The sequence below is a fragment of the Lithobates pipiens genome, unplaced genomic scaffold (assembly GCF_037356315.1).
Source record: "Lithobates pipiens isolate NorthernLeopardFrog02 unplaced genomic scaffold, aLitPip1_a1.2 Scaffold_23, whole genome shotgun sequence".
NCBI lineage: Eukaryota > Metazoa > Chordata > Amphibia > Anura > Ranidae > Lithobates > Lithobates pipiens.
In genome coordinates, this window is record NW_027507785.1 from 93632639 (window position 1) to 93658203 (window position 25565).

A 25565-nucleotide genomic window follows, 5' to 3' on the forward strand; every position below is an offset into this window, starting at 1 on the left:
GTCTGAACTATCAAGAGGATATTTTAGAAAATGACCACAAAATGTACTCAGATGAAGCAAAAAAAAACCCCTTGTACAGTGAAGACCAGGGCACTTCCACTTATAAAGAGGCAGTGTTAAACCTTAAAGGACCTTATATCATTTGCATGAACTATAAGATACCTCATAGTTTAGCACCATGGATTATGCTGTTCAACACCGTTTGCTTTGATTATTTTGCACAACCGATGTCCTCATTACATTCATGTTTATTACTAAAATCCAATTATATATATGACTGACAGCTTCCATAAACACCATTGAATGTGATCGAACAATCTCTTTACCTAGTTACCACTGTACCAGGTGAAGAACACTGAAAACATGCACAAAAGTCAAAATTATCTACACAACGGAGTATTCACAATTATTTTTTTTTACCTTTTGGGCCTGAGGGAGCTGAAAAAAAAACAAAAACAACAAAAAAAAAATTCATTTAGAGTAACTAAATGTCTTTCAAAGTATTCTCATCCTCTGTTTTTATGTGATATATTTTGATGGTGAGTAAAAACATTCATCGCATAGGCAGCCATTTTGAATTAAAATTCTACAGACCGTAGGCAATAAATTCATTATTGATCAAGGATGTCACTGAGACATAAAATTAAAATATTGGAGTAGGCCAAAATGCCATTAGCTGCTAGATTTTTGGTTTCCTTCTTACAGTTCATCGGCTGTACACAAAATGGCTTCCACAGCGTTGAGGAAATAAAGTAGACTCTGCTATAAGTCAGTTCAGTACAACCATCCCTTCGGGATACAGCATTTTAAATATCTTGCTTGTAGAGACTTGTCAAGAATTAAACAAGCCAAGTGGGACTTTATATATTTGGCAAATAAGTACAATGTAGACACATCATTTTGTGTCTAGGTGAAAATTGTATAAATAGTTTTAGGTGACAGTAGTCAGCTGTAGCAATGGTTCCTCAATACTAACAAAAAGCACTTGAACAGTCCAGTTAGGCACAATGTATACTTCAAAAGCCTGAGCTAGGTATAATGGAAGAAAATGTGTAATAAATACATTATAAAAATAATAAAATTGTTATTTCAGTGCCCTGCCTTATAATCTAAGGTTTTTCAAACTGCTGTAATTATTCTTTAAAGCTGAATGTCAGACAAACTGTTAAATACACTGAAATACAAATAAGAGAGTGTTTTTCCAGCCAAATGATTTGTAGTTCTTATTATCCAGTTCTGAGATTTAAAAAATTCTGCCACACATCACAACCCAGCTGGGTAGAAGAGGGGACCTCATTTTCTTGCGTGCAGCTTCACTTTTACTTACAAGTCTCCTTCCCAGTCTGTTATTCCACCATTTCACCTGCGGGTGGCACTGTGCTTCTGTGCCTGTCAGCCTTTATTTCTTGTAGCCAGCAGGGTGATATTACTGCATGACTAGTTACAAACCTTGAAAAAATCCATCCATGCTGACACAAACAAACTGGGGGCCATTTTCAGCTAGCAGTTCTTGGCAAGCTGCTAAAGATATAGAAGATCTGAACAAGGGGCACCCTAGGACCACCAAAACAAGATGGCAATTTTTATGGATTTCTGATTTAATAAAAAAGACAAAAAAATGTGCCTATACTATTTCTGAACTGTTCACTGTAATGCCAACACACCTTGACTTACCAGTATTTATGATGGTCCTCCATTTGCAGCCTAGATCAAAACCCTAAACATCTTTCATAAATGATTTTACTATAATCAAAAAATAAATTTAAAAAATGGAAGCGCTGTGATAAACTATACAAGTCCTCAAAAAAAAAAACTACAAAGACATTTTTGTAACATTAAATTAATAGTCTATTTGTCACTGTGCTATAAATTGTGCATAAAGTGCCTGAGATTCCTCCATCGAACCTTAAAGTTAAAGATCACATCAGTGCCAACAACTTTGAGACAGGGAGGTCAAATAGCACTCCAAATAATATCCTCAGATCAACTTTAACATTATTATCAGGATAGAGATTCACAATTATGATAGCTCTCAATCAATAGGTATCCATATATCACTTCATCGGTGGGAATTATTCTGCATATAGAATCAAAGGTAAAATCAAAGCAAACTCCAATGGTGAAATACTATTAGATTTCTTAGTATATAGAAGGAAGACAAAATAATTTACATATTTCTAGTGCATACACAGCACAGAAACATGCAATACAAATTATTATGGAAGAAAATGTGGCAATGATCTAACAGAAGCTGTTACAACGAGTCAGAACCATTGGCGTTGTGAATTTGATGACATAATCTGATCCCACCTTATACATTTTATTAATGGACTTCTTTAGGGGTTTTAGGGATCCACCCATGTGATAATGATTGCATAAAGAAAATATGCCTTGTGATTTACATATAACACCACTCACAATGAGCTAATGCCAGTATGCATAAAAGCACATTTTAACACTATACCTCAACAATAAAAAAAATTATGGAAATGAGCATAAAACATACTTAATTTATAAATAAGACATATCAACATAAAATATATGACAATGGATTATTAAAAATTAACATGAATAATGCCTTACAGATTACTAATGAAAGGATAAACACTTATCAATATCAGTCAACAAATCAATATTCAAAACATTAGGAGAAAGGGTATCCACTCTGTTTCATTTTGTGAAATGGATCTTGTCATATTCCTACCTCCCCAGAATTTTTCATCCCTATCAGTAACTGTTTAGGCTCACAACCATTAAACTTTTTAATATGCACTGATATTATGAAGGGTCTAGTAGTTCTACCAATGTATTGATATCTGCACGGTCATTCAATTATGCAACATGACTAGTAACACATCAAATAAAATGTCTTATTTGAAAAATATAGCAATTATAGCATAAGATGTAAAATGTGTTTGTTTCCTAGCAGGCTTACATAATCTACTGGCTAAGCATCTTCTGTAAGCAAAAAAAACCTTTGCCCTGAAAAAAAAAAAAAACTGTGGTGAAAAGTAGAATTTACGATTTTAAGAGCCACCCTATTATGGAATGAAGGAGCTTTCCTCTACACCATTTGTCTTGGCAAATATGGTCTTCATATTACACCTCTCTTCAGAATGTGCCAGTGTTTAGTTAAAATACTTTCCATTTTTTTTTAAATGCCAATTATATTATTTTTAAATACAATTCAACTCCATGCCATATAATACATTTATTTTCTATGTATCTACCCCAAAATATCAGTTCCAAGAGGATACACTGATAGAAAGGCCCTTTTTTCCCAATGGGTCAAGAACAAATTTGCTAATACAGCTGCATATTTTACACCTATTGTAGCCCCTGTAAACTATCGGTATATGTAAACCCTCACACTGTAAAACCAGCCATTCAGTTAAAAATAGAAATAGAAACAAAGGGCACAAAATTGTTGTATACATATCAAAAACATTATAGATACTTCTGTTTTCCTCTTAATAAGTGATCACATAATCTCTGTTCTCAGCCACATAAAGAGCTCAGAGAACTGGAGAAGGAGAAACAGCAGCACCCTAGTCTTCCCAGTGAATGGCTGTGTGGGGGGATGTTTCAACAGAAGCCTGGTCATTGGAGAACAGCAGGCTGAGTTTACCAGCACAGAGAACTGACCACGCTGTGCTTTCATGCCTAGTGCAGCTTTTAATAATTAAGCAGAAGGACTGGCAGGAACACCAGGAATTTCACACAAAAGAAGCAATACGAAGAGAACAGGATACTTTTTCATACAAGTACATGGTACAGCAGACACATATCAGGAATATGAACATTTTGGTTGACATATTCTTTAAATCAAAATAATTATGACTTAGAGAGAAAACATTTTAAAATATAAAACTACCTATATTTCCATAAAACAATATCATTTAGATGTCAAAAATGTTTGCATGTCAGAAAAAGGATCTTAATCTATCAAATGTGTATACTGCGCCACAGATTCCCTTATAAATCGTATTCCTTGTGATATCTTTCTTGCTGCTCTTCGCACTCCCCTGTGTAATTCCACAGTGCAAATAATAAATAACTCAAATTGAGTGCTAAGTGGTATAAAAAAACCTTACCCTAAGTGTTGGGTACACAATAAAAATGATCCTTCCCACCCTAAGCTGTAAATGCCCCTTTTACAAATGTGCAATAAGCAACATGATCCCACATGAAATTGATAATAATTAAAGTGAATAAACTATAATAAATCCATAAACTATGCAGGAGCTATGAAAAGGCCATCAATAGTGCTAGAGTCCTTATAAGAAAAAATGGTTTCCAACATGCTCTACACACTCCATGCAGGTAAGACTGTCTGTCTCCACTCAGTGATCTTCTGTGTGTGCAAACACCCCGTCCCCCTGTGCAGATATGACTCACCAGATCCCTAGACCAAATATGAAGTGGGTCTAGTAATGCTAGTTGGGAATCTCCACAAAAAGTATAAAATGCCCACTCACATTTAGTTGTCCAAGTCGGCACCAGCAGGATCCAGCAGTGTGCTACCACTCTCTGTACCACCGTTCACCCCACCAACAAGATGCTGGCTCAGTGTGCGTTCAACTGCCCGAACCTTGTGAATCGGACATGATGTCAGTCGTACCGTGTCCCTGGGGGCGGCATTTTATACTTTTTGTGGACAGAAATGACAATAAAATGGGTTGCACTATGACCCTGCTGTTTTTGGTTTTACTCTTACCTTTGAGGATCCATGGAGTATGATAGCAGAATACTGGTCTTTCCATCACTTATGCTTAAGACTCCCAGCTAGCACTACTAGACCCACTTCATATTGGGTCTAGGAATCTGGTGAGTCATATTTGCACAGGGGGACGTGATGTTTGCACACACGGGAGAGCACTGAGTGAAGACAGGAAGTTTCACCTGCATGGAGTGTGTAGAGCACGTCGGAAAGAGTTTTTTCATATAAGGACTCTGGCACTATTGATGGACTTTTCATAGCACAGTTTATGGATGTATTATAGTTTATGCACTTTAATATTAGTTTCCCATATGATCACACTGTTTATTGCATATTTGTAATACTTAAAGGTATTTAAAGCTTATGGTGGGAAGGTTCATTTTTACTGTATACCCAGCACTTAGGGCAAGGTGTTTTTATAGCACCTAACGCTCCATTTGAGTTGTTTATAAGGAAAATGATCTTGCATTCTGGAAATTGCTTGTACTATTTGGCGGATTAGAGTCATCACAAAAATCTAACATTTTTAGATTTTCAAGTGGTAATGTTGTGCAGTACAACACTACAATAGCCCCCCCCCCCCCCTCACTTTTCCATTTTCTATAGTCAATTTTTGTTGTTGATCCCATCAATTTTCAGTCCATAATTGCAGGAGGCAAGAGTCATTTACACAGATGCAGCTCTAGCTAAAGTACAGATGGAAAACAGTAATAACTAGATATGTGTATCTAAGTTTCATTCCACACTCTCATTCTGGAGCCAATTACCCGTCAGAATATTCACCAGTAGTTACCATCAGACATTTTTTTTTTATTTAAAACAGAATTCCAATGTATAGCTTTTTTGATCAAAACATTTTTTTCACCAAAAGGATCTAACACATTATTATAACATATATTTTGATATTTAAAAAAAAATCTGACAACAGGCATTATAATCAATAAAATGCAGCTATTTTATAAAATTAGAATTTTTAAAAGAAATGATAATAGTTTGGGGAAAATTGTATTTAAAAAAAAAAAAAAAATATATATATATATATATATATATATATATATATATATATATATATATATATATATATATATATATATATATATATATATATATATATATATATATATCTATATATATATATATATATATATATATATATATATATATATATATATATACATACATATATATATATATATATATTAAAAGTAATATTTTTTATTTTTAATAAACATTTGCTTTCTGACATTCAATACACTGAATCATCTTTTATTCTAAGCCACCATTAAAATTGGCACTAAAATAAACAAACTGTCAGGGCTGAGCTCAGTCCTTCCTTCTTAGAACTCTGTGCTCAGCTGTCGGTTAATTGCCAGTACTCTTCATTCCACAGTGACTCACCAGGTCTTCATTTCCTGCATGTCAGCTAGCCCTGCTGGGTTTTTAAACTGCCTGGATCAAATCTCCTGTGCCTTAGCCTGGTCAACATATCTGGATACTCTCTGCTGTGTTTTTTATGTTAACCCTTTAACGTTCTTCTCCACCGTTTGGTAGAGCACATTTTGAGTCACGCTGACTCATTGAAAAATGTGGGCTTTAAAGGGTTAAAGAATATTTCCTGGATGACTTCCTTTCTGGTTCCTAATCCTGTTTTCTGCATCTACTACACTGATTTCTGGATTCCTGTTTCACTGGCTTGTTCCAACTCCCCTTTCTCGTTACCGAACCCTGCCTATGTTTTGACTATGTTTTCTCTGTTTGTACCATTTTACCATTTTATTAAAAAGTGTGATTTTTACTGCACTTCTGTCTCAGTCTGATTTATGGTTCCTAACACAAACAAATGAGTAAAAAAAAAAAGAAAACACTTGCACCCCCAGCTTTGCTTAATATAATATATAATGGTTTGTGCACATTTCATTTCATTATTATATTCACAACTTAAAATAAATACACTTTGCTATCAGCTACAAAATAATGTTCGCCTGTGTAAATCTGGTAATAACAGTAGAACTTCAAGTCTAATGTTTGTACAGAAATTCTTAAAAATTATTTGTCAGAGTATTCAAGCATACCATTATTGGGTCAAATAATTTTATTCGAAAGCCACACTCACAGCAAAGCTGGCCATACATGAATCTAAATATGGTAGTTTAGTAGGTACCGGATGCATGTTGATCTATCAATTGACAAACAGCCTGTGGAGTTTTTCACAAACAATCAGTGGTGCCGGATATAGCCAGCAACACTAATCATTATGTTCTGCCAGTGGGAAGACTCCTTGCCAACAGAGTAAATAGCACAGTGGGAGCGATTACACTTTTTTTCAGATTTTTTCTTTAATATTGTATTTTTTTTTTTAATTTGTAAGGTATAATAAAAGTAGCAAAGAAAATATACAATAATACCATTCACTCATCAATTTTCGTATGGTCAGTGGGGTTAAATCAAGGATCACTTTTGGCCATAATGACCCTGGTAAGAAGATTCAAAAGATCAGGATGGAAAATATCTCTCCAATGAATGAAATACTAAGGCAGGCCATAGATTTATATTTTTTTTGAATGAAAGAAATGATCTTATTCCCCTATCCACACATTCAATGTGGATGGGGATTGGGATATTAATGAATGGCTTGCCTTAGTACTTCATTCATTGGAGAAAAATTTTCCATCCAGGACCTTCAAATTTTCTTGTCACCATGGTCAAAAACGATCCTCGATTTGACCCTACTAACCATTTGAAAATTGAACAAACATTCTGAAAGCTAACATGTGTATGGCCAGCTTATTTCAATCACTTGCTGTACAGATCTATTCAGAGATTACAATGAACACACCTGATTGATTAAAAGGAGAGACAACCCCCTTGACTGCTAGGTGATATGGAGCGATATAGATTTTCACTTAGACAGAAGCGGCCATAATGTCAGCAATTAGGGCTTAGATTTGCTAATTAAAATGCACTGCTAACACAGTGAGGTTGATTTACTAAAAGGAAATATGTTGTGCACTGCAAGTGCAGTTGCACTACATTTGAGGGAAAGCTCTGCTGAATGATTTCCTGTTCCTGTTTGGAAAATACCTTTTGTTGCATGGTTCACTTAATGTTATTTTTTCAAAAAACATGGACTTTCAAATACAATGCTGTGTGGATTACTGTCTATGGGATTTCACTTGCTATTCACAAGTAGGGATGAGCCAAACACCCCCCAGGTTCGGTTCACACCAGAACCTGCGAACGGACCGAAAGTTTGCGCAAACTTTAGAACCCTGGTAAAGTCTATGGCACTCGAACGTTCAAAATCAAAAGTGCTAATTTTAAAGGCTAATATGCAAGTTATTGTACTAAAAAGGGTTTGGGGACCCGAGTCCTGCCCCAGGGGACATGTATCAATTCAAAATAAAGTTTTAAAAATGGCAGTTTTTTCGGGAGCAGTGATTTTAATCACTTCCCACCCGGCCAATGCATATATACGGCCGGGTGGGAGCCGTCTACTCCTGATAGGCCGTTCAGGAACGTCCTTCAGGAGTAGCGGGATCGCGCGCGCGCTCGCGCAGCGGCGCAATCCCGATGTGCTCGTGTCACCCGGACACGGCACATCTCAGATCGGCAGGAGGGCTCTGTGATTGGCCCTCCTGATCACATGACGGCCGTGTCCAATCACGGCCGTCATGTGATGTAAACAAACAGCCGGTTGCTAGGCAATCGGCTCTCCTCTCCTCACACGGAAGTCACCGCTGAGGAGAGGAGAGCAGAACGCTGCAGCCGGCTGATGATCAGTGAGTATGGGCTGCTTTTTACACCTTTTTACTCACTGATCATCAGTGTAAACACACAACACACCACACAGTACAAACACAGTCCCCACATATGTCCCCAAAACACACATGTCCCCAAAACATACATGTCCCCAAATAATAAAAACACATGTCCCTAATAATAAAAACATGTCCCCCACATATGTCCCACTAAAATCACATGTCCCAATGATTATCTGCACACATATGTACGTGATCACCTGCACACATATGTACATGATCATTTGCGTACATATGTCCGTGATCACACAAACCAATTATTATACACTTAACGGAATTTTTTTTACCAAAAACATGTAGCAGAATACATTTTGGCTTAAATTTATGACAAAATTTGATTTTATTGGATTTCTTTTCAAATAGAAAAAAGAAAATATAGTTTTTTTTCAAATTTCCGCTATTTTTGCGCTTATATCGCAAAAAAAAAAAGTCGTGAATAAATAACACCAAAATAAAGCTCTATTTGTGCGAACAAAATGATAACAATTTCATTTGGGTACAGTGTAGCATGACCGCGCAATTGTCACTGAAAGCGCTAGAGCGCTGAAAGCTGAAAATTGGGCTGGGAAGGAAGGGGGTGAAAGTGCCCTGTATTGTAGTGGTTAATGATGCTTAAAGTGAAAAAAAAAAAAAGTGAAATATTCCTTTAAATATCGTACCTGGGGGGTGTCTATAGTAGGCCTGTAAAGTGGCACGTGTTTCCCTTGCTTTGAACAGTCCCTGCACAAAATGACATTTTTAAAGGAATAAAAGTAATTTAAAACTGCTTGCAGCTTTAATGTAATGTCGGGTCCCAGCAATATGTATGGAAATCAGTGAGACAAACGGCATGGGTACCCCCCCCCCCCCCCCCGTCCATTACCAGGCACTTTGGGTCTTGTATGGATATTAAGGGGAACCCCGCACCCAAATTAAAAAAGGAAAGGCGTGGGGCCCCCAGGCCCTATATACTCTGGACATCAGTATACAGGTGGTGCAAGACAGGGACTGTAGGTTTGTTGCTAAGTAGAATCTGTTTGTAATTTTGAACTGGTACACTTTTAAAGTGTAGCTCCAGCCAAAAAAAATGTTTTTAAGCTTTTTGGAAAACATGGGGAAGGGTTATCACCCCTGTAACATTTGTTTTGCTGTGTGTGCACCTCTACAAAAGATTTCACCTCACTTTCTATCCCAAAGACAAATGTTTTTTGAAAATTTGGGGTTCTTAGTGAAACAAAGATTGGTGATAAAGCATCAGTGGAGAGGAGACACAGTTTTCACATATTAACTCTTACAGGAGAGAATTTCCCTTCCTAGGGGTAGATTTCATCTCACTTCCTGTTGTCTGCTTCCATTTGCAAGTAGGAGTCGTTTGTAAGTTGGATGTTTGAAAGTAGGGGCCTGCCCTATATACTCTGCAGAAATGTGGGCCTTAGGTGTTGGTGTTGCCACAACACTGTAAGCCCTCACCGTAGCTCTTGGTGGGTGCTGGAATGCAGGACAGGCCAGTAGCTCAACTGCATACTGTGCAAGCTCTGGCCAGTGATCCATCCTCAAGACCCAGTAAAAAAGAGGATTTTCGGTTGGAAAGGTGTCCAAGTCTGATCTTGCCCCTAGGTATTTAGGCACCATGTAAATCAGATGCTGGCGATGGTTGCTGGAACCAATCATACCTTGGGGCTGCAGACTAAACAATTGTGTGAACGCATCGGTCAGACGGCCACCTTCTCCACCGCTCCTTCTGTGACTAACTGAAGTCTCAGGAACACGTTGTCCAGGACCAGGAATTTGTAACCTCCCAGTCTCTGGGAACGTGTTGCACAGACCTTTATGCAAGGCCTCCCAAAGATGTTTCATCCTCTGCTCCCTCTGCAACGGCAAGATAAGGTCCGCAACCTTACCCTTGTAACATGGATCAAGGAGTGTTGCCAGCCAGTAATAATCCCTCTCCTTGATCCAACGAATATGAGGATCCTTCCGCAGGCTTTGCAGGATCAGGGAGGCCATGCAGCATAGGTTAGCTAAGGGATTGAGTCCAGGGTCCTCTGAGTCACTAAGGACGACATGATCCACAGCCACCTTCTCCCAGCCATGTACAAGTCCATGGGTTTCTTGGGACTGTAAATGATCCCTTAAAGACTGCTGCTGATGCTGAGTGCTAGGCTCCCCCTCCATGCTGACACAATCCTCCTCCTCCTCGCCCTGAGAGGTAAGGAAGTCCTCCTCTTCCTGCCTCTGTTCTGTCTCAAGTCCCCTGTCCATTATTCCACACAGCGTGTGCTCCAACAGGTGGACAAGAGGGACAGTGTCACTGATACATGCACTGTCACTGCTCACCATCCTCGTGGCCTCTTCAAATGGTGACAGGACAGTGCATGCATCCCTGATCATGGCCCACTGGCATGGGAAAATAAAACAAGCTCCCCTGACCCTGTCCTGGTGCCATCGTCGCACAGGTACTCATTGATAGCCCTCTGCACAAAATGACTGCTGCAGCATGGACAACGTTGAGTTCCACCTGGTGAGCATGTCACATATTAGGCGGTTCTTGGACAGGTTAAATTCATTTTGGAGGTCAGCAAGCCGAGCACTGACATTATATGACCGGCGGAAATGCACACAGACTTTCCTGGCCTGCCTCAGCACATCCTGTAAGCCCAGGTACCTGCCCAAGAATCGCTGCACCACCAAGTTAAGGACCTGAGCCAAACAGGGCACATGGGTCAGTTGTCCCTATAGGAGGGCGGAGAGGAGGTTGGTGCCATTGTCGCAAACCACCATTCCTGGCTTAAGCTGGCGTGGTGTCAACCTCCTCTCAGCCTGCCCCTGCAAAGCTGACAGAATCCCTGCCCCAGTGTGGCTCCTGTCCCCCAAGCACACCAGCGCAAGCACCGCATGGCATCTTTTTGCCTGCGTTCTTGCGTAGCCCCTTGAACGCCTACACAGCACCACTGGTTCTGAGGACAAAGCACAGGAAGAGGCCATGGAGGAAGAAGAAGAGGAGAGGTGTAGGAGAGAGGTGTGTCAGAATCACCAGTAGTAGAATTTTGGAGGCATGGTGACGGAACAACCTCAAACACTACTGCACCTTGTCCTGCATCCTTCCCAGCTGCCAGCAGAGTCATCCAATGCGCTGTGAAAGATAGGTCCATGCCTGCTGGACCATGAGTCAGCGGTAATATGCACCTTAATGCTGACCGCCCTGTCCAGCAAGGTCAAGACATTGCCTTCCACATGCCGGTAGAGAGCTGGAATCGCCTTCCGTAAAAAAAAGTGTCATTTGGGAACCTGCCACTGAGGAACCACACATTCCACAAACTCACGGAAGGGGGCAGAGTCTACCAACTGAAAAGGCAGCAGTTGAAGTGCTAGCAATTTAGCCAAGCTAGCATTCAACCGCTGGGCATGTGGATGGCCGGGAGGGAACTTCTTTCGGCGGTGCAGCAGTTGGGGCAGGGAAATTTGCCTGGTACAATCTGATGTCAGTGTACCGATAGCAGATTTCCCGCAAGTACTTGGCTGGGACATACCTAATTCTACACCTTCATTACTCTCAGTGCAAGTTTCAGAGAGGACTGAAGGTGTAGTGGGGTTGGAGATCCCAGCTGATGAGAAGCAAGGAGAGGTCCGCTTTGTTCTTTGGTGTGGGTCTTTTAGGTACGCTTGCCAACGAACTGCATGGCAGGTCGACAAATGTCTGCTCAAGCATGTGGTGCCCAAGCGGGTGATGTTTTGGCCACATGAGATACATTTGAGACATATGCTGCAAATATCAATGATGCGATCTGATGCAATGGTCTCAAAAAAGGCCCACATCAAAGAACTTTTGGAATAACGCGCAGAGACAGCAGCGCCCCTTCACATGGGGAGTGCTGCGGTGTGATTCAGTTGGTGTGCTGCCCTTAAGCTAGCTCCTGAAGGGCATGCTGCCTTGTTGGAGATGTGCCTCCTCGTCCTCCTCCTCTCTCCTATCAGGCACCCACGTGGAGTCAGTGACCTCATCATCCCCTCCCTCCTCATCACTGGAGCAAACCTGGCAGTATGCTGCAGCTGGGGGAACATAAATGCCAGATTGCTGTCCTTCTTGGGCACCCCCTCTCTCTGAGCTCATGTTACTGCCTTTCTCTAGCTGGGTATCATCATCAGAGCCATCAAAACTCTGGGCATCCTCCTGGAGCATGTACCCAACACTGTGGTCAAGCAGTTCGGGGGACTACTCAGGAGGACATGGTGAGGCTAGGGAAGGAGTAACTGATGCCATTGAGCTGAGGGAAGAGGCAGCGTTGGCAGCTGCTTTGCCAGACAAAGTACCCTGAGCCTGGGTGAGAGAGGATAAGGTGGATGAGGATGGTTTGGTCATCCACTCTACCAAGTCTTTGGCATGGCCAGCTGCAGAAAAAAAGCACAAGTGTGTCCCACGGCCACATGCTGATGAGGATGCACTATGTCCAGGACCAGCACTGTTGCCTCTAGACACAGAGCCTGCTTGCCCTCTTTTATTGGCTCGTGACTGCCTCTCCTTGTTGGCCTTCCAGACATAATAATGGCCTGCAGGAAGATGTAGCTGCACAAAGCTGGGATGTATATATATATATATATATATATATATATATATATATATATATACTTATTATATTGCAGCTAGCAGAATCAACTGCCTGCCTGTAGTATTATTAGTATGAGAACACCAGCAATTGTTCACTTTAGTTGCACACTGTGCAGACAAAACAGTACATTAACTGAAAATACTGCAGCTCCCTGCCTGTGGTATTAGTATGAGAACACCAGTAATTGTATTCAGGTAAGCTTTAGGTGCACACTGTGCAAGGGACACTAAAACAAAATACTGCATATACCTGCCTGTATTTGTATGAGAACCCCAGCAATTGTATTCAGGTAATCTTTAGGTGCACACTGTGCAAGGGACACTAAAACAAAATACTGCAGCTCCCTGACTGTATTTGTATGAGAACACCAGCAATTGTATTCAGGTAAGCTTTAGGGCACACTGTGCAAAGGACGCTAAATCAAAATACTGCAGCTCCCTGCCTGTATTTGTATGAGAACATCAGCAATTGTATTCAGCTATGCTTTAGGTGCACACTGTGCAAAGGACACTAAATCAAAATACTGCAGCTCCCTACCTGTATTTGTATGAGAACACCAGCAATTGTACTCAGGTAAACTTTAGGTGCACACTGTGCAAAGGACACTAAATCAAAACACTGCAGCTCCCTGCCTGTATTTGTATGAGAACACCAGCAATTGTATTCAAGTAAACTTTAGGTGCACACTGTGAAAAGGCCACAGTACACTAAGTGCAAATACTGCAGCTCCCTGCCTGTCAGTATATTATGAAGAGAATAACAGAAACGGATTTAGCTAAACTGAATACAGTGTTTAAATAAATAAATAAATAAATATATATATATATATATATATATATATATATATATATATATACACACACACAACACCTAGGATATATATGCATCACTGTAACTGAATAACTGACTCGCCTACCTACTCTATCTAACTCAAATTAAATGACACTGTCTCTCTCTCTCTGTCTGTCTTTAACCACTGCCGCAACACACTACACAAGGCCACCATGCAGGAGGCCTTATATAGTGTGATAGTGTGGGGCGTGTATTAAACCCCCTGAGAAATAATTGGCCAAAGCCATCCTGACTTTGGCCAGTTTTGGCTCTCAGTTTTTTCTACGCTCTGATTGGCCAAAGCATGCGGGTCATAGTGCATGCTTGGCCAATCATCAGTTATCAATGCACTGCGATGCCACAGTGAATTATGGACCGTGATGAGCCACTTGAATATGGCGCGAATGGCCCATAATGTTTGAAATTTGTTGAACGGCCAGACAATGTTCGAGTCGAACTCGAAGCTCATCCCTATTCACAAGCCCCAATTGAGTGGAGGCACTAGCGCTTGTTAAAGTTCCTGTCCTTTTCACACAGATTATAAAGACTCTGCTCCTAAATCCTATTTAGGTGGTGCCATCATAACCCAAGAGCCGCAGAGAGTGAAAAGAATAGCGCTACATTTGGAGGCACTGCTGAGATAAATATCGTGGATCAGGACATTAAGGAAGGACCATGTCACTGTTATCAAAAGAAGCTGTGAGGCAGTGGGCCCTGGAAGAGCAACTGCCACCTAAAAGGACATTTGCTGTTTCGTATGTACCTATCACTGTGAGCACCCATAAACTGCAGGAGGTGCTAAAAGCAAATTAATCCTTGCAGTCTGCCGCTCTTGTTGATAAAACAGAGGAATATGAGAATTATAAACTGTATACACATTATCTCTGTTTATTTAAATCCAGTTAAAGGGGCCTTTTGCATATATTCAAATGGGGCTGAAGCAATTGGTTGTGCTGTAGTATTTCCAGTGGCCATTTTGATTCCACGAATTCCAGTAATAAATATTGGTGGATTTATTTATTATTCATAGTTGCATAGATATAAATAGACTATAGATTTAATTTTTTATGCATTGTTATTATGTCTGCATAAACACTGTTTTTGGTGATTTCTTATTGCATTTGATAGATGGTACACAAGTGCTGGTACAATCAAGTAAACACAACTGTTGTTTTTTACAAAAACCATCTGGCCCTTTAACTCCTTCAGATCTGCGCTATACCCGATACGCTATACCCGATACCTATACCAGCGTGGATCTGTTTTGTCAGGAGGATGTCAATAAACGTCCTTCCCTTAGCAAGCTGGCTGTGCCCCCCTGCAGGGTGCGTGCGGCGCGCACTATGATCACCTGAGTCATTGAGACTCAGGTGATCACAGATCGGAGTAAGGGGTCGATCCCGACCCCTTACCACGTGATCAGCTGTCAGCCAATGGCAGCTGATCACATGATGTAAACAGAGAATTGGTAATCCTTTTTTTTCTTCTCACGCTGATAGCGTGAGGAGAAAAAAAAGCCGATCACCAGCTCCTGTGGAAGGGACATCAGTCATGAGCGGGGAGAGGTGAAGCTGCCTCATATGAGCCCGCAGTGCCCACCAATCAGTGCCCACAGTGCCCAATCAGTGCCCACAAGCACATCAGTGCCACCTATCAATGCCCATGAGTGCCACCTATCAATACCCATCAGTAATGCCTCATCAGTGCCACCTAGAAGTGCTGCCTATCAGTGTCGTCTACCAGTGCCGATCAGTGCTTATCACTGCCACCCATCAGTGCCTCTCACTGCCACCCATCAGTGCCAGCTATCAGTATCACCTATTAGTACCCTTCAGTGCCTCCTATCAATGCCATTCGGTGCCGCCCTTCAGTGCCATCCATCAGTGATACCTATCAGTGCCACCCATCAGGCCCACCAGTGCCACCTATTAGTTCCCACCACTGCCGCCTATTAGTGCCCATCAGTGCCGCCTTATCAGTGCCCATCAATGCAGCCTATCAGTGCCCATCAGTGCAGCCTATCAGTGCCCATCAGTGTAAAAATAAAAAACCCAGAGGTGATCAAATACCACCAAAAGAAAGATCTATTTGTGGGGAAAAAATGATAATAATTTAATTTGAGTACAGTGTTGTATGACTGCGCAATTGTCATTCAAAGACAATGACAGCGCTAAAAGCTGAAAATTGGTCTGGGCAGGAGGGGGGTTTAGGTGCCCAGTAAGCAAGTGGTTAAAGGAGTTGGGGGCCTATACAAACCCCTCCAAAAAGCAACACACTTTGTGCCGATGGTGTATATTATCTCTCTCTGCAGTAATGATTTATGCTTCTTTCCATGAGACAAGAGTAGCTGCTGAATTTTAATTTTCTAAAACAAAAACAGGCCAGTATCAGAAAATCAATATCATGCAACCCATCAAAAACCTGTATTCTTCAAATAATTAAAACATTAATGTTTCTGGATAAAAATAAATTAGTGTAATATTTATAGTCCGAGCCAGAGATGTAATGACTCAGGGGTGCGGTGTAAAGTGTCGCAGTACGCTCCACATGTGCTCAGCGCTGTTTCTAAAGGCTCTGGAGGCTATTAAATTTAATGAACCCATCTGCTATGAAAAGGAGGGCCAACCATAATCAGTTCTCTCAGTGCCATTTACTACAGATGGCAATGCGCATTTCACATACCCAGCAGGAAGCGCTATGTTCCCCTCTAAATGCGTGTCGCTTCGGTTTGATGTTCTGAGAATCTTTTTGATCTGCCGGACTTTTTTTTTCTTGAAATTTGGAAATAAATAAGCACTGTACACGAAGGCACAGATGAAAAGTGCCATCTCATTAAAACAAATATTGATGCTGCTTTAAACTTTTTTTTATTGTACTTTGACATTTTGCAATTAATTTAGTAAGCCAGCACTCTAAGGCTGTGTGCAGCCAGAAAGAACATCCTGTAATGCATTGGTTCCAGCACGTGAAGCAGCAAAGGATAAAAAATTAAATGTGTCATTTATCAAACATAAAGAATTTCAGGAGTGGTGGAGGGGGGTGGCGTTCAAGCGGTCAGTTGTAAATTTGTTGGAATACTTGCTCCCTTCTTAAGGGAACACTGCAGATTTGCAGTTTTAAAAAAGGCATGAGCAGTGTAAATATCACATGCAAGTAATCTGTATTATTAATGCAATAATCTGCATTACCTCATTTTGCCCAATTCCTTAACACTGGACACATGGTACCTTAACCACTTCCTGACCGCCGCACGCCGATGTACGTCCCTACTTTGGGGACGGATATCGTTGTTATGGCCGCAGCTAGCAGCCATAACCCCGGTATCCCGGGGCTATCCTCGGATAGCAGTCCGCTACAAGATAAAAGTGGTCTCTGCGGCAGGTTCGCCGTGAGTTCACTTTTATCAATACGGTGCCCTCTACCGCTTATCGGAGCCGTCGGCAGTGGCAGAGGTAATCGGATCCTTCTCAGTGCTGTGCATGGAGACGAGTGAGGGGAAAATGCCCCCCATCTCCATGACACTGCAGGGTGGAAGCGACGTCATAACGTCACTTCCGCCCATAGCTCTTAAAGGGCAATTAGATTTTTTTTCTTTTTTGAAATGACAACTTATTTTTTATTGCATTTTAGTGTAAATATGAGATCTGAGGTCTCATATATACCCTGTTCCCCCGAAAAGACCTAGCGTGATTGTCGGTGATGGCTCAAATATAAGCCATACCCCCCAAAAAAGCCATAGTTAAAGTCCTTGTAGGTCTTATTTTCAGGGAAACAGGGTAGGGCTTATTTGGGGGGTAGGGCTTATATTGCAGCCATCACCGACAATCACGATAGGTCTTATTTTTGGGGAAACAGGGTAAGAGGTGCTTTTTTTCTATTACAGGGGATGCATACACTTTTTTTTAAAAAACAGTGTAAAAATAAAAGGTAAAATAAATAAGAAAAAAAATGTTTTTAAACACGCCCCGTCCCGCCAAGCTCGCGTGCAGAAGCGAACGCCTACGTGAGTAACGCCTGAATATGAAAACGGTGTTCAACCCACACATGTGAGGTATCACTGCGATCAGCAGAGCGAGAGCAATAATTCTCGCCATAGACCTCCTCTGTAACGCAAAACATGCAACCTGTAGAATTTTTTTAATGTTGCCTATGGAGATTTTTAAGGTTAAAAGCTTGTCATCATTCCATGAGCGGGCGCAATTTTGAAGCGTGACATGTTTGGTATCAATTTACTCGTCATACCATTATATTATATATTTATTATAAAAAAATGAGGCTAACTTTACAGTTGTCTTATTTTTTAATTCCAAAAAGTTTTTTTTTTTTTAAACGAGCGCTTGTAAGACCGCTGCACAAATACGGTGTGACAAAAATGATTGCAACAACCGCCATTTTATTGTCTAGGGTGTTAGGGAAAAAAATTATAATGTTTGGGGGTTCTAAGTAATTTTCTAGCAAAAAAAAATGTTTTTAACTGTAAACACCACATCTAAAAAAGAGGCCCGGTCTTAAAGTGGTAAAGATCTGGTACCATCTGACTGATGGACTTAGAGATATTAACTCAAGGTCACTAATTTATCTAACTCGTATGCCGCGTACATACGATTGGACATTCTGACAACAAAACCGTGGATTTTTTTCCGAAGGATGTTGGCTCAAACTTGTCTTGCATACACACGGTCATGCAAATGTTGTCGGAAATTCTGAACATCGAGAAAGCTGTGACGTACAACACGTATGATGGGGCTATAAAAAGGAAGTTCAATAGCCAGTGCGGCCCCTTCTGCTTGATTCTGAGCATCAGCGGACTTTTGTGCGTTGGACTTGTGTACACACGATTGGACTTTCCTTTGTTGTCAGAAAATTTGAGAACCTGCTCTCAAACATTTGTGTGCGGAAATTCTGACAGCAAATGTTCGATGGAGCATACACACAGTCGGAATTTCCGACAACAAACTCACATTGAACATTTCCCGTCAGAAATGTGTGTGTATGCAGCATTAGTGTACAGGGTATATGTACAGTACAGTTTATTAAGTCTTTTCTGATAAGAGACTGTCACAAAGGAAATAACTGCTTGTCCCAGGTAGAAGTGGCAAACACCTCACTATTGAGCTACATAGTAAAGTAGAACTATAGGCAAAACTTTTTTTTTAACCCCTGTCAGATTATTTTTCGTCTTCTGTGTCCCATTGCAGAGATTTCCTTTCGCTTTCTGTCCCATAGCCAAACAGAAGGTGAGAGGAAGTCTCTGCAAACTAAGGGAATTCTTTGGGGACCCCCAGGTCACCTGAACTAGTGTCCCCAATGGAAGATTTCCCCTCTATTATTTTTCTGGGGACAACAAAAAATGTGGGATTTTCTTTTACTTTCACTTTCAATGATAATGGCAAACAGGACAAATAGAGAGGGTGAATCTCCCTAATGAGAGCACAGACAGCAATAAAAAGTGACAGGGGTTGTAATTATCTCCACTCTATCCAAACCCAAAAAAAGTCTTGCCTTTAGAGCAGTGATATCACTCACAGTGAAAATGATTAGGTTAAGCTTTACTGCCCCCAGAAAACAGATGACAGAACCCAATAAAAGGACCATATAGGTCACTATGTTACCTTGTATCTCCTCCTATACGGTGCTAATTAGTAAAGTCGCTAACTAGACACTCCCTGCACACGCATGGTGCTCACTTTAGTTTTACTTAACATCACTGAGACAGGGCTTAGGAAACCCTTTGTTTTATTGCCCTACAAAAGATTGGGAAACATCCTTTGTAATGACTTGAATGGAATCTATGTTAGATTCAACTTCTGTATCTTATTGAAGAGTTAAAATGGAGTTCCACCTAAAAGTGGAACTTCCACTTTAAGGCCTCTTACCCAGCCCCTGTTTGTGAAATGGAGCTTTGGGGGAGGGGGGGGCAGGTAACAAAATTTGGCAGGTACCTACTCCCACTTCTTCGCCTAGGAGACCGGAAGCAGAAGCTTTCCCTCTCGAAGCCTTCTGGGACATTTGACAGGTCCTAGAAGACTTTGGGGCCAGTCGCAGACTGCAGCGCCACTCACGCTTGCGCAGTGGGCACCAGGCTGTGAAGACGCTAGCTGTCACAACCGGGTGCCCATAGTAGAGATGGCGGTGCCACCGAGGGAGGACATGGGGAGAACACCGTGGGACAGGCGAGTGGCTGTTTATTAAAAGTCAGCAGCTACACTTTTTGTAGCTGCTGATTTTCAATAAGCAAATAAATGACTGGGACTCTGCATTAAGCTACCTGTTGATTTTGCTAAGTCAGCAAGTGGCCATACCGTCTACATATACTGGTTCTGAGGAGGTATGGTATTGCATACATCAGTAATTGAAACAGAACATTAAGAAGACATATTCTAAGGCATTCTTCACTTTTTGCTCCATCGGTTGGGAAATTTTCCCTGTGCCTGAGTGAGCATATGGTCAGTGCAAGCACATGCTGCAATACACACTCTGAGATCTGCTTGCAATTAAATGGCATCTAACAATTGAATCAAATGTCGGTCTGTTGCATCATTCTCATGTGTCTAATCTCACTCATTAGAAGGAAATCCTTCTGTGACATGGAAATCTGTGCATACATTGACGTTTTTGTACATACAATTTTGTTGTAGAATTACAAGGACTGTGTTTCTATAGTTAGCCCTGCTCCTGGAATTCCTCTCGTCTACTGTGATAGACCATCCTAGATTTCTACTCTGTAGAAACGCCTGGTTTTCTGCCTAACCTGTTACTGTACACAAGTACAACATGTCTCAAGAATTTGTGTATCTACTATAGTTAGATAGTGAGCAACCTTCTCTTCTCTATGATGATGCTGATTGAAACCGGTAAGGGAATAAGCTAGATCCAATCACACTAAGCCTTTCTGAAGTGAATTATGAAACAAACAGAAATGTCTGATAATTGATCTGCCTAGTGGAACAGAACTGTGAAACGCATCACTGTTGCTGATGAAACATGCAATGATGTAGAGCAACTAGGCAGTGCACAGTGTTTATGAAAGGTATACAAGACTTTCTGACTAATATTCTTGTCTTCTTTCAAGTGTTACTACAGAGGAGTCTATTCAAGAGCTAAAATAACTTTTCTGCGCTTAACCAACAGACACTTTTACGTTCCTGGCAGCCAAAACATTTACAGATGACAAGGTATTATAATTGCATGTAACTACATCCCGCTACTCTGCCTCCTCTAAGCTCTTAATTCATCCAGATCACTAAAGTCCCACTCCCAGCAATCACTGCTAAGATCAGGCTCTCAGAAATCTTCATTAAGTGGTCAACTCAAAATAGCCTTTGCTGGAGCAGAAGAAGCTAAAGTGGAAGCTCACTGCATTAAGATGGAAGTAGTCATCAAAGCACAAGCTGCCCAAGCTTGTACACAGACAAAAGTACAAGGTGCTCAGGGAGGCAAGCATGTGCACAGGTAGAAGTGCACGCTGCCCAAGCTCATGCACAATAAGAGGTGCAAGTGTAGGCAGAAGTGGCTCAGGCAGAAGCCTAGCTAGAAGTTCTTCAAAGTCAAAGAAAGGAACAGCCTTGGCCAAGCTCAGAACCTTGGAACAACCTGCTGAAGAAGAAGAAGCCCATCATCAGATCTTAACCCCCTGAGGACCCTGCAAGATGAACCTTGCAACTTATCTAAGCCAGAATAATTGAACCACTCACAGGAAATAGAGTTTCTAAACTGCAACACATTACTTGGAGATTTATACCGTATACTAATAACAATAAATTTAACAAAAAGTGAAAAATATATATACCAGACAAGCTATATTCCCTTAAAATAACTGCTAATAAAAGTGTCCTAAAATATAAAACATATCAAAACATCTCTGCTCTAAAAATTCCCACATGCAGAATCACATATTGATAGCACCATCAAACTTAAAGTGGTGTTGCCACCAAAAAATTAAAAGCTGCTTAAAATTCGTAAAAAAAAAATAAAATAAAATAATTGGCAAAAAATAAATTTTTTACTCACCTCTAAATACCGGTTGCTAGGGGGTCCCTCGTAATCTGCCTTCTTCATTGCCCGGGCTGGTGACATCACTTCCCCTCGCGCCGCACATTCACCTGGGACCTGTCATGTGTCCCAGGTGACTGTACGGCGTATCACGGCGCCCTGCGCCGCTCGCGCATGCGCAGTGGGTGCCCGGCTGTGAAGCCACAGCCGGGTGCCCACAGTATGCATGACGGCACCGCGAGCGGAGCGAAGGGGGGGGGCTTCGTTCCCCCGCATCGCTGGACCCTGGGACAGGTAAGTGTCCGATTATTAAAAGCCAGCAGCTGCCATATTTGTAGCTGCTGACTTTAAAAAAAATTTTTTAGGGGGTACCCCACTTTAACAAAACAAAATTCCAAATCTATCACATGCAGGTAAAAATGTACTCGCATGGGAAACATGCACTATAAAGCTAAACAATAGTGCTTAAGAATAGTATGTAGTCTCCTCGACTCATTCATTGTTATGCTAATTCCAGAAACATGTGCTTCCATCTGCAGCGTCACACCCTGGATGAAAGTAAAATTTGCTAAGGCTACAGATTAAGAAATTAAGATACAAATGTATTAAACACTGTATAGTTCACAGTCCACCTCGGAACAGACATGTAAAAACGACATTTTAGATATTATGTATTTGCACCAATGGTATCATATTAAAAACTGTGGATGAAGCAAGCCAGTGATTATAATATTGAAATATCACACTTCATAGGATTTATACAAGAAGATATCTGTCTACTCCTATGATTGGTCTACAGAAGCTGTATTTAATTCAGTGATTCAGGACCAAAGCATCTTACCTATGCAAAACTTGATCTGCTGATCAGATGATTTGATCAAACTGTGTTAAGAGGCTTAAAACTGTTTACATTCATGAACCAGATAAAGGTCTTAATTTTGCATAGGATAGATTAAATGAAACGTAAAAAGTTGGAAAGTTATCAAGCTTGGCTTGTTTAAGAGACTGCACATAGTGTTAACCTGATTGTAGCAAAATTGCCATATAGTATTCAGAAAAAATAGGCAACAGCGGGTTCAAGGTTCAAGGTATAAGGAGAAACACCAAGTCTCCTTTCTACTTTTCCCCTTCTTTTCAAAGTACATCAGTGCCAAAACTGGTCCGTCCTTTTCAATTATCAACTTAAAACCTATCCCCTAAATGCAGAGACATTAGAAAAAGTTGTCTAGGTAAGAAAGCGGTGAGTTATATCCACTGCCAGGTGTAACCTTGCAGTAAGTCAAAAGGACCCAAACTCTTACTCTCATTTATGATAAACCACAGGCAAGCAAGGAACAGATACTGGAATTGGGGTAGATTTGAAGATAGAGAATCATACTGGCAAGTGGAGAGGCTAAAAAACATCCCATCCAAAAAATTGTTGGCAAGGAAGCTTTCAATTTTTTTCTATGTTAATATAACTCAAGAGGGGATCTTTTCTGTTATTGTTTTGATGAACAAGTGTGACTAAAGCTGGGTATACACATACAGAAATTCAGCAGGTTTAGCAAGAACTGGGTGAATTTCAGTATGTGTGTACTGGCTTCTGTCGAATGGCAAGGCTGGATAACAAGCATTCGATCAGCGCTTGCAGCCAATGGCGGTAGCACTGATCTGTGTATTCTGACGAGGGGCAGCCCCCATTGCCACAATACCATAGCATGGCAGGGGAGACCCTTGCATCCACATGTGTGGATGCGGGGTTCTGTCAGTTTTTTTCTTTTCAATATAACCCACTGGTTGAACAAAAAAAAAGAATACTTGTATGCACGGCTTTAGAAACCAGTCCATTGTTTTCAAATGGATTAACCTGTGTGTTTCTGTGCTCACTTCATTCACAGAAGGTGCTTAGACTGGAGATCTTGCCTCCTTTGCATGGCCATGTTGGTTTTAATTACTCATATCACCAATATTTGTGTACATGTCAAACAGTTGTTAACGCCAAAACACAACTGAATACATTCTGACATTATCTATTCACTCTATGATTAAGCCCCATGGATGGGTGGGAGGGGGGTGGGGGGCAACATGTCAGAGGAATGTAGTCAGGAGGAGATTAGGTTGAAGCTGTATCTTCACCTCTCTGTTTAGTGGCTAGGCTCCGATGTGTAAAATTTCTTCCTTCTGTCTTATTATTTACTTATTAAGCAGAGCTGAATCCGTTAACGTTCCACACCAAAAATGAAACAAGCAAACATATTAAACCCCCATGCTGGCGCTGGTTGGTTGTTTTAATCAACTGATCCCCAACACCATGTGGGCATCCTCTAACTATGCCAAGCAATCTTATCTCTTAGATAATAGAAACTGTATACACATAATGCAAGTTAGCTCACCAACTATAGAAATGATTCAATTTGTGGGCAGAGGGAATTTACTGTGAACCCTGCAAAGTTATGTCTATCTGTTCCTTTACTGTGTTTGTTGCTAAACTAAGTAAAGCTGTACTTTTTTCTTCTTTAAAAATGTGCACTTCATATTTCTTAATGTCAATTTTCCTGGTGAACTTAGATCACAAGAAATGGAGCTGATTCATCTTCTAATAGTTTAATGCTAATGTCAAGACCTGGCAAAGTACCATTTTTGTTAATAAAGTATATACATAACTATTTGGGGTGGCTGTTGAAAAGTAAATTGCACTCAGCTTTATTTGTGTGGAGTTCTTTCATTGCTAGAAATGTTATTTTAATTTTAGAACAAGCAAGGCTATGGCAGATCAGCACTATTCACCCATTGCTTTCCATCGGTCAAAGTCTGTGAACTTATGAATGCACTGAGGGATACATCTATTGAAGATTTAAAACTCGATCCTCAGATTCCATCATATTAACACTCTCCAGATGTTTGTTTCCCATCATCTCACACTGACCCTCCAGTTACCTGCAATGAGTCAATGGTTTGTACAAGGAAAAAGAATAAGGAAAGCTATTTGAGTGTGATGGAGAATGACCATATAAGCTATGATATAATGACATGGGCTTCTTCCTATAATTATTAAAGAGGAAGTTCAGGGAATGAATATTCTTGATTAGGAAAAGGTTAATGTTGTGCACAAACAATGGAAATTAATTAAAAAGAGAACCAAATCAATATACCTTTTCCTGATTGTTACTTGACCCATTGCAACCAAATTTAGCAGCCTTATCAAAGAGCTTTTGAATAGGTATACTACTACCCTTGCCTGAGAGCAACAGAGGGCAGTGTCCAGAATCAACAAAAGCATGGCTTGGATTTACAGCAGGTAGGCCTTGAGAAAAAGAGGATTCCCCCCCCCCCCATGAGTGGATTAATATAAAAAACATAATTGGATTAAAACTTTAGTTTACTTTTAGGTAGAGGATGGTGAGGTGGCCTGTAGGTATATCTATTTTTACAATCATAATGAGAAGATCCATCCTTAAATAGTCCTGGTATGATTTCCTATAACTTAAGCTCCTGCCAGGTAGAATTATATTTAGGTCACAACGAATGCTTATTTATTCATGCTGACAATGAATACTTAGTTATTCGTGCTAGCTTAGTTATTCATCCAGTCCTTATAGGAAGAAATTGACTCCCAGCATGAATGGAACAGTTGGA

General features: G+C 40.7%; 1 protein-coding gene across 2 annotated transcripts in view; it reads right to left on the reverse strand.

The window, feature by feature from the left end:
• The window catches only part of CACNA2D3 (calcium voltage-gated channel auxiliary subunit alpha2delta 3), a 1440485-nt gene that overhangs the window by 539465 nt on the left and 875455 nt on the right, over positions 1-25565 (reverse strand). Inside the window, exon 14 of one of the 2 annotated variants that reach the window (XM_077452052.1) lies at positions 421-438. The exons of the other annotated variant lie outside the window; for it this stretch is intronic. Coding sequence (XP_077308178.1) covers positions 421-438 — 18 coding nt within the window. The remainder of the gene's footprint in view (positions 1-420; positions 439-25565) is intronic. 2 annotated transcript variants of the gene reach the window in all.